Below are 14911 nucleotides of genomic sequence, written 5' to 3'. Positions count from 1 at the left end.
TTTTCTACTGTTACTGTTGATGTTCTTTTCCTACTTCAACTTGTGCCCCTTTTCCTTGGGGTGTGCTTTTTTCTCTTGTATGTTTGTTTTAGTACTTTCTCTTTTTCCCCATATGAAAACTAAGAAATGCTCCTCTTCTTCCTCATCATTGTCTAGGTTCCTTTGAGTGGTTGTTTGTCTTTTCTCTTTTCCGCGTTTGGGCCTTTGGTTTCTATATTTTTCAGTAGTGTACAAAAATTGTTTTCTTTATGATTGGAAATCTGGGCTGGGATGTAATAAAGTCCGAGTTCGGTGGCCGTGCGCGATGTCCGCCGAACTCAGTAATTTTTTTAAAGGGGCAATCATGTACAAGGCTAAACTATGCTTTGTACATGATTGCCCCTTTAAAAAAATAGCTTAGTTAGGCCGGCAGCCCGTACGCCCACTGAACTCGGACTTCATTACATCCTGCCCCTGGTACTTTCTGGGTTCTTTTGGTGTTGATGGTTGTTCTTTGATGAGTAGCTCTTTCACCTTAAATTCATTTTGTGTTGGTTTTCTATACTGGGAGGTATTGCTGTATAGGTATGCATTGCTATTTTCTGGTTTTATACAGTATGCGTGTGTTGTATTTTCCATGATTTGCTTTTCTCATTTGTTGATTCTGTAAAGGATCTCATTTTAATTTCAGATGCCTATGGATGTTTAACTAAATTTGGTCATACATGGGTGGCCAACTTGTGTGGTTCTATGTGAACCTTGTGACACCTTATAAATAAAAGATAATAATAAAAATGTATATTATATATCATGCTGAGATATTTGCCCAATTGCCCACTACCAGCTTTGCTGCTGTGTACGCATCACTAGCCAGCTTCCATTAGAATGAATGGCCGCCGGGAGTGCACATATGCACTCGACCGCCGACTCCTATTCAAAAGCCGGCATAGCGTAATGCATGCAACGTTATGCTGGGAGTTTAAAGTTATGATGTGTACACAATGTAAATTAACACATCTGTAAGTACTGTGTGTCTAAAAAGCACTGTGGGCCTGATACAAAGATAGACACTATTGCACAGCTGCGCTACTTTGTACACAGGTGCTGTGCAGTAATATGGTAATGCAACAAGAGGCGTTTTGTGCAAATTGACACCTCCAGCCAGTCTTTGTGATCTACTGCTGCATCCCAAAATGCAGCATCAGATCATCTGTGTGAACATCGTCCATCTGAGTAACCTCAGTTTACTCAGGATGGAAGATGTATTCACACTGCCAGGGGTCAGTGAAACTGGATGAAGCCAATGGCCTCTGCACACTCAAAAGGCTGTTACTTTTGTCAATCATGATGTGGCTTAGGGTGCAGCGTGACCGCTGTTGCAGAAACAGATCCTGCACATGCACAGATCATCTAACATCAGAGATTAATGTAAGCCATTGGGTTTGGAAACATCGCTGAATTAAGCACTGCATCACTCTACACAGTAAAGATGGCAGCAGTCTGTACATGTGCAGTAGCACATGGGGTTGGAGGTTGCACCTCCCTGCATACTCTGGGTCCTAGTACTCAGCATGTATGATACACAGGAGTAACAGAGCTATCTCACCAGCAATATCGCAGTGGCAGCCTATATAGGTTTTGATGGGCATTGTAGTGTGCCTGGTGCAGTATGCTCTATACCTTACTGTGGGGCAGTGAGGTGCATGGGAACCTAAGCAATGGTGGTATAGTGGAAACAGGAAACTCTTATGTATGCGCCCAAACACATAGGATGGCGGAGTAGAACACATGGTCTTGCCACACATGCAAAGTTGCGCATGTCAAAGATCAGACTTGCTGACAGAGCTGCGGTGGGTCCTAGTGCCTGCGGACTCTGTATCTAGAAGGAGACACTGCAGAATGATGTTGCTGCTGCCCCACCCACATTCATGTCCGTAAGGCATACTGTTGTACATATTCACATAAAACATTGTGATTCACCTTATAACTCATTGCCTAGTAACAATAATGCACATTGTCAGCCCTGCACGTTCCACTTGAAATAGCACATCAGATAGGCATAGATCACCGGAAAAAAAATGCACATTTTTGGGTTTTTTTTCTGTTACCAAATAGTTAATCACTAGTACACAAGATCATTTTATCTTAGTATGTTTATTGAATTTATCTCTGACAAGTGGTTTACTGACATCTGAATATAGACTGCTCCTTCTTCTGTTTATGCCCAGTTACAGCAATTGCAGCTGGTATCAAACACTAAGCCTGATTGGCAGGCCTGCTGGTATGTGTTCCCATTCACACAGTTATAGAAACCATTTTTGCTTGTTGGGTTTGGGTAAAGACCATTTGATTTTCCAGCACAGAAACTGCTGCTGCCACTTCCAGCACCACTGGCAGGGGTTGTAATTGAAGTCGTTAGACCTGCTGATGTATTTGGTGCTGCTGTTACTGTTGGTGTCTTACAATCTGCATGAAGACAAATTAAATATTAATACATTCATATATCATTCTTAGAAAAATGCTTACATGCATCACAACAGTGTTCCATAAATGGCATATATATATATGAAAAACATACAAATGTAATTGATCATAACATTTACTAGAACATCGAAGACATTCTATGATAACTTGACAACTGCAGTGGCTCTTACATCACCATTATAGGGCATATCTTGAATAGTAGGCCATGCATCAAGCTAACAAATAGCATTTTTTTTGTATAGCTTTAATAGTGACTAAATTGACCCCCGATGATAACAATTAGAATACAGGCTTTCCTATTGTGGCTACATTACTAGCATATTTAATGATCTCATACTCTGGCTCGTTCGGCCAAACGCCCGTTTTGACCCACATTTTTAAACAGTATTTGGGGACTACTGGACTTAATATTCCTTCAAAATTAAGTCTGTCTTATTTAGAGCACATCTAAATAAAATGTGTTTGCAGACGCAATACATATACATAAATTTCTAACACTTACTTGGGAAAGAAATTCCCAGAGCTGATTTCAGTGTGTTCATTAAAGGATATTTCCCTTGGCCACAGAAAGTCCCACTAAAGTCATCCAAGGGAAGAGCCCATACCATAGCACCTCCAAAGTTATTCTTCAGCAGCCACTCTGCCTAGTGTGAGAGAGAAGACACATGACATTCATTACTGGGCATACAACTCTTCTCAGACTATTTTGCCCATTTATCCTTCTTTATGCAGTTCTTCAACAAGTGTTGTAATTTAATGGAAATATAAAAACATTGATTACTGTAGTTTACATATGCATCCTTTGATGGGGTCAGATTTATAACTGAATGCTTTGTTCCACATTAAGTTACAGTAAAACAACTTACTGACAAACTACTCTGGACCATAGAGGGTGGCATGTAACTTTTTGCTTTCCATGATTCAAATCCGCACAATAATTGATTGTCTTAAGCTCTGGACATTCCTTTCCTTTAAAGAATCTTCAGGTTGATTTCAGTAATCGATTTTAATACCACAACCACTTTAAATATTTTTTGTTTATGAGATTTATATCAGCAAAATTGAACATTTTTAAAATGCCTTTCTACATGTGGACATCATCAAATCGACAAACACATTCTATTTATAAAGTCATATGGTCAACATATGGATAAGAGCAGTGTTTTCCATTATAATCAACTCAAGAGCATAGACATTTATTGATCTCATGAAATCACTACATACAGTAATTTGTCAAGTTCAAACTACGGGGTCTATGTACTAAGCCTTGGAGAAAGATTAAGTGTACAGAGATAAATTACCAGCCAATCAGCTACTAACTGCCATGTCACAGCCTGTGTTACAGATAAATGACAGTTAGATGCTGGTTGGCTGGTACTTTATCTGTGTCCACTTTATCTGTCTCCAAGGCTTAGTTCATAGACACATTAGCATGGAATGTGCAGGCATCACTAATCTCGCTGCTGAGAGTGACGTCTATTTGAAAAGTGCATTTTGATCTGAGTTTGCTCGATTCACAGGTGTGATTGCAGAAACGATTCTACGTAAATTCCAGTGTTTCAGTGTTGCCTATGGAAAGTACATCCGAGTTTAGCCAATGGTATATTTGGTCGTATGTCCCTGTACACTCATGTTTTGCACTTCTATTTAACCTAACAGTCCTGTGCTTGGTCTTTGGTACATTTCCACATTGTAAAAATGGCCAAACACTCCCATGTTTGTCAACTCGGGCAAACACAGAGCTTAGTAAATTTACCCCTTCATGTCTAAAGGGTATTATACAATTGTGCCAACTTCAGCAATGAAGCAGAATAACAAAGCAGTACATCCATATGCATTACTGTTTAGTAAAGCAGTAAGTGCTAACTTAAAAATACATTGTAGATCCAATAGGGGTTCGGTATGGCATCCTGGCAGTCAGGATGCCGCCGGTCACATGACCAACACCAGCAACCTGACATTGAAGATACCAACATTGGTGAGTATTTTTACCCTATCCCGTCCCAACCCTCTAGGGGTGGTGGCTAGGGCTATTTCTCGGGGGTGGCAGCTAGAGCTATCCTTCGGGATGTCGACTGTCTGTGTTTTGGTGCCAGTCTCCTGAGTGGTGTCAGGATTCTGGCGTCTGTCACATGACCACTTAACACATGCCTCCAATAGTATATACCTGTATAGACAACACCACAGTCTGAAAGCAAGCTATCCATAAGTAGCAATGTTTTAGTTACAATTGACTGGGGGTATATCAACTGGGGGCATAACTACTGACTGGGGGCATATCTACTGGGGGCACAACTACTGGAGGCATATCTATTGGGGGCATGCTCATTTTTAAGTTGATAATTTTTGGATGGCCACCGAAGGATTTTATAAATATCCAAATGGCCCTTGGTAAAAAAAAGGTTCCCCACCCCTGCTGTTGACCATCTGAAAGCGCTATCACTCTCTCTCTCTCTCTCTCTCTCTCTCTCTCTCTCTATGTACATAATGTACATATATGTACATACCTTGATCTGGAAACTTTTCTGGTTGTCATATCCAACCCATTGACTTCCCTTATAGGCATAGGGGACTTGTTGTGGACTGTTCCATACTTCTGTAGCACCATTCAAGAAACCACAGATCTGTTTGAAAATAGAAAGACAAGTGAGGAAAGGTTGATGTTGGTAGCATCCTCCTCCCATGTCTCTGGCATGCACTCTATTAACCAAAGAGAGTCAGACATTCCTGTGCATGCTAGGAAGACTTTCCCATGACCACGAGAAAATATTTCAGGCAGTTTTTGCTAGGACAAGTAGAAGCATCCAATCCACAAACTTGTGCACATGGCTCATTTAATGTTCTATTTGCACTTGAGTAAGTAATACACGCCAGCATCATGTTTTTGAATATAACAACCTTTTGGGGTTTATAGAGCCTATTTAAGTTTGATAGAACCAAAAGCAAGAAAAACAAACAGTCTAGTCACTATGAGGATACCTCAAAGTATGCCATAAATCCAGCCTCCTGTGTGTATGGAGCGGAAGGGCCATTACCAGTGGTTGGGGCACCAAGGCCATTGTTGGAAGGGTTAGTGAGTGTGTAGGATCGTCCATATGCTGGGAATCCAACCATGAGCTTTTCTGGTGCAGCTCCATTATTTTTCCAGTAGTTCATAGCATAATCCTAAACAATAAAGCGAGTGACAAATTTCAGCATTAAATCTGTACAAGTTACCAAAGACACAAGGAAAATGTACAGAACATGAGGGACAATGGACAACATACCACATTGAAGTATATGTAACCACCCTGATCAGCTGGGCCCTGGAAAAGGGGACTATCCTCTCCTGTGAATCCTTCCCATGAACCACGCAAGTCATATGTCATCACATTGATAAGGTCCAGGTACCTATGGATGAAATATACACCATTGTAATTTATGCACTACAACATGCAATTAAATTATGAGCTCCTAAATGTTTCCCTGGCTGATAACTCAGTTTAGTAGCTTGCATAATAATGAATTAGAATGTAATAAAAAACATGGTTCCCTGTAAAGGATAATGTTACCCAGGACTATATGATCACACTAGTTGGGCATCACACAATGGTTTTTATTATTTTCAGTTCTTTACTTTCTATTTTGAATATATTTTTTTAATTTCTTCAAAACATCTATTTCTTTTATTTAAAAGTTGTCACGTGTAAGGGACCTCAAACTTTCCATTTTACTCCATATGTGTGTGGGCAATCTTGTCTGTATTGATCATTAACTGGCACTGTTTGTGCAGTTATCTGCTGACAAGTAACACAAGTAAACCCATTTGGCTGGCTCAATGAAACTGGATGAACCCAGTTTGCCTATAACTTATGTGGCTATTTGGCCAGATATTCATACTTTGGAGAACCACATTCTGCTAAAAGATGCTTACTGAGATAACTGTGGAATCTGGTATGCATTTTCTATGGTGGGCTTCCCAGCAGACACTGCCGCAGACATGAGCAGACGAGGTTTGTTGGTCTGACTGGCTTCCTGCACAAATGCCGCATACATTTCCTGCAATACAATAATGTGGCATAAATGACATTGTTCCCCCTAGAGCAGATATAACAAAATAAAATGTGTGATAGTATAATAATGTGGATTATATATTTGCTCTATCATTTATGTGCCCACTTATTATAGGCTAATTTTTTATTTTTTGTCAAAGCAGGTGTTACCATAAGTGAATCTAAGAGTCATATACAGGCTGCGTCTCCCATATCCAAAACAATTGGGACCAGAAGTATTTCTGATTTTGACTTTTTCCCATAGATTAGAATATTTGCTTACCATCAGTGCCCGAACTGTGAATTCAGAAGTGGGGGTATGGGAATTACACGCCCCCCCCCCTCCCCTCATACCCCATACCATCCGTCTCTGCGCTGGGACAGAGGTGGAGCTGGAAGCATTGGATCCTGGATGGACTGCAGTTTAAAGTTGGCACCAGCAGCCAGCCAATCACAGCTCACAGACCGGCTGCCAATCAAAAGAATGAGGCACTTTTTAAAACTGGCACCGATTGTGAGCAAATCGCCAATCGTGGACTGCCAGAAAATGAGAAGCAGCCGCTTGGCTGGTGGTCCACGAGCCATGATTGGTTACACCAGATTGGTTCGCACTGCATCCAGGACCCGATGCCCCTGCCTCCATCGCCGCTGATTGAGATGTATCCTTCTCCAAACAATAGGAATAATGTGTTGCCTGGGTGCTAATGAATAAAAGGATACTGCTGCACCATCTGATCTTGGGGTTAAACAAAAGATCTCCAAATAATGCTGCTGCTGTTCCAGCACTAGTATTCCATACTCGATCCCAACGCTGGTACATTCTCTACTGCAGAAAAAATGAAGTGGTTGCGGGAAGTGGCAGTATGTCACAACACCGTATACAGACCAACTTTGAGCACTGCATACCATAATAAGATATCATGGGGACAAGACTCAAATCTCAATTCAGAATGTGCAACCAAAAATCGAAAGACAGAATTTATCAGCGCTTTTGAAAATGATCAAGGATAAATCCGCAGTGGTTCTCCCGGACTAAGCTTGCAGTTGGCATATGCTCGGTTTGAAAGAGAATATGGTATATAGTGAAGTACAATTTTAATACCACATTTTACAGATATACATTAAAAGCAAAATACAATTCACACAGATTGCATTATCCACAAGTGGTCTGAATGGCAACAATTACCGAGTGTAGTGTGAACTGTGGTGTAAAACAGTTCAAACAGCGCTTGTTAAAGTGAAAGTTCCAGACATCCTTAAAGTGAACTTTCACTTTAACAAGCGTTGTTTGAATTGTATTTCACTGAGGGGGTGATTCACAGTTGATCATAGCTGTGCTAAATTTAGCACAGCTACGATCAGGCACACTGACATGCGGGGGGACGCCCAGCACAGGGCTAGCCCACCCCGCAGGTCTTACTCAATAGTGCTAGTCAGTAAATAAGAATGATATTAAACACTATTGTTTTACTTAGGAAACAAGATATGTTTTGTCGGTTCTGTCATCCTATTGGGTACCTTGCATCTTTGTTTTATGGAACCATATTAACAGGCTTCCTTGCATACAGAAAAGCTTTTAGAGCTGTGGCTATGACTGTAAAATGGAGTCTGTTACCTGTAGCAGAACAGAGTACTGCTGCTGAGTCTGAGGGGGACTGCCTCTGTCTGAATCCCCGGGATACTCCCAGTCAATATCCAAGCCATCAAAGCCATACTGCCTCAGAAATGTAATAACAGAATTGATGAAGGTCTGACGGTTCTGGGAATTGGATACCATGGTGTTAAATCTGTGTAAACCAAAATATCATCTTTGTAAACTATCACAAAATTATATTGTATTAAAATGAGTTCAATTGAACAGATAAGAATAGAGGGTAAGATAGAAAGAAATAAGAGAAGAATTGTGTTGTTATTACCCAGAGGTTCCATAGTTCCAGCCTCCGACAGAGAGAAGTGTTTTCAGTTCACTGTTGCTGTACGTGAACAAGATGAGTATGTAAGTTATACCAAGATGATTTTGTAACAGGATTATAAGGTGATTGAAGACTTTGGCCATTGCATATTATGTGTATAGCATATTACTAATGTTTCATTAGTAACATTTAGACATTTTCTGAATAGAAAAGTGCCAGTTGTTTTGTGCTGATGTATCATTTTGCAACACAGCAATCTTTTTTAAAACAGATGACATTGTATTCTTCAGATTTATAGAACTCCAAGCAGGGGCGTAAGTAACTAGAACTTTGTGGGTCCCACAACAACATTTTTAAGCCCCCCCCCCCCCCCCAATTCAGGTCTTCAGAAAGAGATGGGTAGCAAGGACATAGAGACGGGGAGGGGGGGTTAATTCAGGCCTGATCGTAGCAGCAAATTTGCTAGCAGTTGGGCAAAACCATGTGCACTGCAGGTGGGGCAGATGTATTATGTGCAGAGAGAGTTAGATTTGGGTGGGTTATTTTGTTTCTGTGCAGAGTAAATACTGGCTTCTTTTTTTTTACACTGCAATTTAGATTTCAGTTTGAACACACCCCACACAAATCTAACTCTCTCTGCACATGTTATATCTGCCCCCCCCCCTACAGTGCACATGGTTTTACCCAACTGCTAACAAATTAGCTGCCACGATCAGGTCTGAATCACCTCCAGAGAGAGTGGCAGAAGGGACATAGAGACAGAGAGTGGTGAAAGGGACACAGAGAGAGAGTGCCGGCAAAGACATAGGCACAGAGATAGTCAGCTGGAACTTTAGGACAGAACGAGGTGCGTTATTTTGTTTCTGTGCAGAGTAAATACTGGCTTCTTTTTTTTTACACTGCAATTTAGATTTCAGTTTGAACACACCCCACACAAATCTAACTCTCTCTGCACATGTTATATCTGCCCCCCCCCCTACAGTGCACATGGTTTTACCCAACTGCTAACAAATTAGCAGCCACGATCAGGTCTGAATCACCTCCAGAGAGAGTGGGAGAAGGGACATAGAGACAGAGAGTGGTGAAAGGGACACAGAGAGAGAGTGCCGGCAAAGACATAGGCACAGAGATAGTCAGCTGGAACTTTAGGACAGAACGAGGCAGCAGGGGCATAGAAACAGAGAGGGGGGGAGAGAGAGAGAGAGAGAGAGGCAGCAGGGACATAGGGACAGAGAGAGAGAGAGGCAGCAGGGACCTAGGGACAGATAGATGCAGCAGAACTGTAGGGATAGCAGGGATGTAGGTACAGAGAGAGGCAGCAGGGAAGTAGGAACAAAGAGATAGGCTGCAGGGACGTAAGGACAGAGAACCAGCAGGGACGTAAGGATGGACAGAGAGAGGCAGCAGCGACATAGGGACAGAGAGAGGCAGTAAGGACGGAGAGTAAGAGGCAGTAGGGACGTAGGGATGAACAGAGGCATCAGGGATGTAGGGACAGAGAAAGGCAGCAGGGACGTAGGGACAGAGAAAGGCAGCAGGGACATAGAGACAGAGAGAGGCAGCATGGACATTGGGAAGGACAGGCAGTAGGAACGGACAGAGGCAGCAGGGATGAAGGGACAGAGAGAGTCAACAGGGATGTAGGGACAGAGAGAGTCAGCAGGGATGTAGGGACAGAGAGAGGCAGCAGGGATGTAGGGACAGAGAGAGGCAGCAGGGATGTAGGGACAGAGAGAGTCAGTAGGGACAGAGAGAGGCAGCAGGGATGTAGGAACGGACATAGGCAGCAGGGATGTAGGGACAGAGAGAGAGGAAGAAGGGACGTAGGGACGGACAGAGGCAGCAGGGACAGAGACAGGCAGTAGCGAGATGTAGAGACAAAGAGAGGAGCAGCTGAGAGTATATATATTATTGTATAATAATAAAAACGCTCACCTTTACAAACTTTATTTAGACCCAACCACCCCTTCCATCCGGGACCCCCCTCCTACCAGCGTAGGTAGGCTGTCCTCCATGAACAGTCTCTTTAAGTGATCATCAGCTGCCCGGGCAGGTGTCCAGGGGGGCAGCTACAGAGCAGAGGATGAGGGAGCATGGAGGGCAGTCCTCTCCCCCAGCCACATGGCTTTCTGCTGCTGAATTACCGCAGCTCCGGCACATGAGGGGAGAGATGGGGCCGCTGCTGTGGTCCGTGGATGCTGCTGAGTACTGGACAGGGAGCATGTATCGCTACTTCAGTGGGGCTGTACTTGCGGCCGTTCTTCGCGAGGGGGACACAGACCTTAGTTCACTAGGTGCAGTGGAAGCTGCGGGCCCTGGAAGCATCTCGGGCCCCATAGCAGCTGCATAGGTAGGTACAACACTGGCTCTAAGTCACATGCACATTAGGTGGCAAACTTGTGTCCTATAGCTTAATTGGCTCTGTGTTAAGATTGATTTGTGATCAGTGTGTACATGTTCAATCATCAACTGAGCCTACTGCTGGGACTCCTGTAACTTAATTGTATGGTACCCATGATCCGTGCAATTTAGTTTTGCATATGCTTGGCCAAATTGGAAACATATCCAAGCAGATTTAACCATGCCTGGATAGTATTAGTGAATGAGACAAAATCTCCTATGTAGCCCAAATGAACACAGCAGCAATGCATCTGATCGTGTATATCTGGCATATGACAAAAAAAAAAGCTGAAATTGTTGAGGCAACATAAATGAAACTGATCTAAAGTGTAAGATGCTAGACTGTCAATACATACTAGTTCTTTAAGGCATTGAAGGAAGCATAGAGTGTTGGATCGTTCCATTCGAAAGTTGCAATCTGGTTGTTAGTCATGGTGGCAAAAGCATAGATCAGGTGAGTACACATGCATGGATCAACATTGTCTGGCATATATTTGGCTGCTCCAGGGTAGTACTGTGCCCAGTTGGTAAAGTAACATACCAACTTGACAGAAGAACCTGGTGAATCAGGGAAAAAAAACAACATAGGCAAATCAAAATTAATTAAAAATCATTAACACGGCACAACCTGGACATAACTGAAGATGAACATAGCATCAATTTACTGTACATTTATCAGGTTAAGAAATGCTTTAACCCAAAGATAAGCTTCTCATAGGTTCTATCGGCCTAATTCAGATCTGATCGCAGCAGCAAATTTGTTAGCAAATGGGCAAAACCATGGGCCTAATTCAGGCTTGATCGCTCGCTAGGGTTTTTTTGCACTGCTGCAAACAGATAGTCGCCGCCCATAGGGGAGTGTAATTTTGCTTTGCAAGTGTGCGAACGCATGTGTAGAAGAGCTATACAAACAGAACTTGTGCAGTCTCTGAGTAGCCCAGGACTAACTCAGCCGAAGCGAAAACTTCAGCCTGTCCGGGACTGGAATTGACTTCAGGAACCCTCCCTGCAAACGCTTGGAAACGCCTGAGTTTTTCCATCCACTCCCAGAAAACGGTCCATTGCCACCCACAAATGGCTTCTTCCTGTCAATCTCCTTGCGATCGTTCGTGCGAATGGATACTTTGCACAAACCCATCACTGAGCGGCGATCCGCTTTGTACCTGTGCGACACGCCTGCGCATTGCAGTGCATGCGCAGTTCTGACCTTATCGCAGCACAGCAAAAAACGATAGCGAGCGATCAGGTCTAAATTACCCCCCATGTGCACTGCAGGTGGGGTAGATATAACATGTGCAGAGAGAGTTAGATTTGGGTGGGTTATATTGTTTCTGTGCAGGGTAAATATTGGCTGTTTTATTTTTACATTGCAATTTACATTTCAGTTTGAACACACCCCTCCCAAATCTATCTCTCTCTGCACATGTTACATCTGCCCCACCTGCATTGCACATGGTATTGCCCATTAGAGAACAAATTTGCTGCTGCGATCAGGTCTGAATTAGGCCCTGTATCTAGATCAGTAATTACACATTACTCCATAAACTATATTGGGGGATATCCAATTACCCGCGGTACATTACCACGGGTATTAATATCACCCGGGGCTATCTTAGCTGCGGGGCTATCCGAGCTGCGGCTTATCAAGGATTGTCACCTGCCTCAGCACTAGTGGCTCCCCGGCGGCTCCGGTTCCTGATACCCTGTCACACGCAGCTACCTGGCAGCTCCGACTCCTGCATCACATGACCCCTGTCTCGCCAGTAAATCCAGGGCGGAGGAAGAGGGGTGTAGGATGCTGTGGGTCATGGGGCTGAATGTCAGCTCCCTTGCTGCTGTGGCAGGAGTGGGGAACTGACAAAAGGGGTCACCACATCTTATCAGGATTTTGTTTGCCTGCCTCAGGCAGGCAAAACAAAATCCCCGATAAGCGCCTGCTTGTCGGGTCCTTGGTGGCGAAAACACACAGGTTTTACTTAACCTGTATGTTTTCGCACCACAATTACTTTTCTTACGGGAGATCTAATTGGATACCCTGAAAATAACTATCAGTAAAGCATCGGAAAAAATTGCGAAAAAATCCTGTTTTCCACTCCCAATGCTTCATTGCAGGTAATAGGATACAGGCCATTGTGTGCAGAACCAAAGCATCTACTCTGCACCCTACAGTAAGATTAGCCTAGAACACAATTGGCACTGAGATGCCTGGTTATTCTAGCCAGTCATGTGGGGGGGTTTTAAGAGGGGAAAAGGGCCATAAAAAAGTATGATGTCTAAATACCTAGCTGGTGTTAATCAGACTCAGAATGTGTGTCAAAACAAAGAAATAGCATTTATACACTACATCCCTAGCCATAAGTGCCACCACAAGTCGGACATTTCGGAACACCTCATTATAAGAAATAGGCACTAGTCAGCTGCAGTGCATCATTTTCTTTTTCAACATGACTTACCCAACTGCACATGCAGTAGGAGGGCCAAACCTGAAAGAAAAAGAAGAGAATTTCGCATAATGGGATGAATGAAATAAGTAATTGTACATTGAAAGCAGTGAATGGCAGGATACAGTATGTATGCGACAACTGAGAGAAACTCACCCGTGATAAGCAGCAGCTTGTTCATTTTCTAGCCGTAGTAGGCTCATAGATATGTGTGGCTGGCTTATATACAGTAGCAGTATTCACCTCCAACTTGACCGAGACATGCATTGTACACAAAGCTTTTGTTGATTTAAAAAATATGTTTACCTCCATGGTATCAGTGACTTTTTTATTTCAGGTCACAACGTAGTTCAAGAACATCAGAACCATGGGGGTCATTCCGAGTTGTTCGCTCGTTATTTTTTTCTCGCAACGGAGCGAATAGTCGCTAATGCGCATGCGCAATGTCCGCAGTGCCACTGCGCCAAGTAAATTTGCTATGCAGTTAGGTTTTTTACTCACGGCATTACAAGGTTTTTTCTTCGTTCTGGTGATCGTAATGTGATTGACAGGAAGTGGGTGTTTTTGGGCGGAAACTGGCCGTTTTATGGGTGTGTGTGAAAAAACGCTACCGTTTCTGGGAAAAACGCGGGAGTGGCAGGAGAAACGGAGGAGTGTCTGGGCGAACGCTGGGTGTGTTTGTGACGTCAAACCAGGAACGACAAGCACTGAACTGATCGCAGATGCCGAGTAAGTCAGGAGCTACTCAGAAACTGCTAAGAAGTGTCTATTCGCAATTCTGCTAATCTTTCGTTCGCAATTTTGATAAGCTAAGATTCACTCCCAGTAGGCGGCGGCTTAGCGTGTGCAAAGCTGCTAAAAGCAGCTTGCGAGCGAACAACTCGGAATGACCCCCCATGTTGGATATGTCCCAAAATAAATCTGAGACGTTTACAGGGTCTTTAAAAGTTCTATGAACTATGGCAAGTTCGGAGTAAGGAAGAAAATCATATGTTATTTCAAATATTCCCCAATACTTTTGAAAAAGTTGTTTCTTACACTATGTCCTCTGATATAGAAGAATTAGGAAGAAATTAAATTGGCCGCAGTAGATTTCCAAGGGCAGGGTCATAGCCAAACTTTGTGGGCCCCATAGCAACATTTTGCAGGGCCCCCATCCCAGAGCTTCTAGAGAGACACTTCTCTGCAGCAGTTTTTAATTTTATGCCCTATAATAGTACCCTAGTTCATTTTCAGAGCTGCCAGTACACATTATGCCGCATGGTACCCCCAATTCACATTATGATATATAGTGCTCATATTGTGCCTCATTACAGTGCCCCAGTTCATATTATATAACATTAAAATACCCTCCAGTTCATTTTATACCACATTTTATACCACACTGCAATGAGCAGGTCCTGGGGCATACCTAGATATATTGCAGGCCCCAAGGAAAAAGTTTGAAAGGACCACTACGTACCACCCAATGGCGAAAAATGTATGTAACACATGTAACTTTGACAGGGAAGGTGGACCCCTCTCAGCTCTGGGCCCCATAGCAGCTGCACTCCCTGCACCTATGGTAGCTATGCCCTTGTCCAAGGCATAATTGATCATCCGGGGCTATTCAATTAGCTCCAAAGCCAGGAGTTATCAGGGATTTTTTTCACCTGCCTTTGTG

At 43.1% G+C, this 14911-nt stretch overlaps 1 protein-coding gene across 1 annotated transcript; it reads right to left on the bottom strand.

Annotated features, from left to right (window-relative positions):
* Positions 1-2141: 2141 nt before the first annotated feature.
* On the bottom strand, positions 2142-11357 carry LOC135051106 (acidic mammalian chitinase-like). The gene is made up of 9 exons (XM_063957273.1): positions 11164-11357; positions 8411-8467; positions 8110-8281; positions 6377-6501; positions 5730-5853; positions 5443-5628; positions 4971-5087; positions 2966-3107; positions 2142-2445 (listed from the first exon to the last, which is right to left on the bottom strand). Exons 1-9 carry the CDS (start codon positions 11295-11297, stop codon positions 2198-2200), a joined length of 1305 nt encoding a protein of 434 aa, XP_063813343.1. The 5' UTR covers positions 11298-11357; the 3' UTR covers positions 2142-2197.
* Between the last annotated feature and the right edge of the window lie 3554 nt (positions 11358-14911).

This window comes from Pseudophryne corroboree, chromosome 2 (assembly GCF_028390025.1).
Source record: "Pseudophryne corroboree isolate aPseCor3 chromosome 2, aPseCor3.hap2, whole genome shotgun sequence".
In the NCBI taxonomy this organism is placed as follows: domain Eukaryota; kingdom Metazoa; phylum Chordata; class Amphibia; order Anura; family Myobatrachidae; genus Pseudophryne; species Pseudophryne corroboree.
Note: the sequence above shows the minus strand (reverse complement) of the source record. Positions and strands in the feature narration are given on the sequence as shown.

Coding starts and splice junctions, on each gene's coding strand:
- LOC135051106 (XM_063957273.1), bottom strand. CDS start 11,297: ATGCCAGACAATGTTGATCCATGCATGTGTACTCACCTGATCTATGCT. Junction 5,629..5,729: donor GTTACATATACTTCAATGTG/GTATGTTGTCCA, acceptor TTTATTGTTTAG/GATTATGCTATGAACTACTG. Junction 2,446..2,965: donor TCTGGGAATTTCTTTCCCAA/GTAAGTGTTAGA, acceptor GTCTTCATGCAG/ATTGTAAGACACCAACAGTA.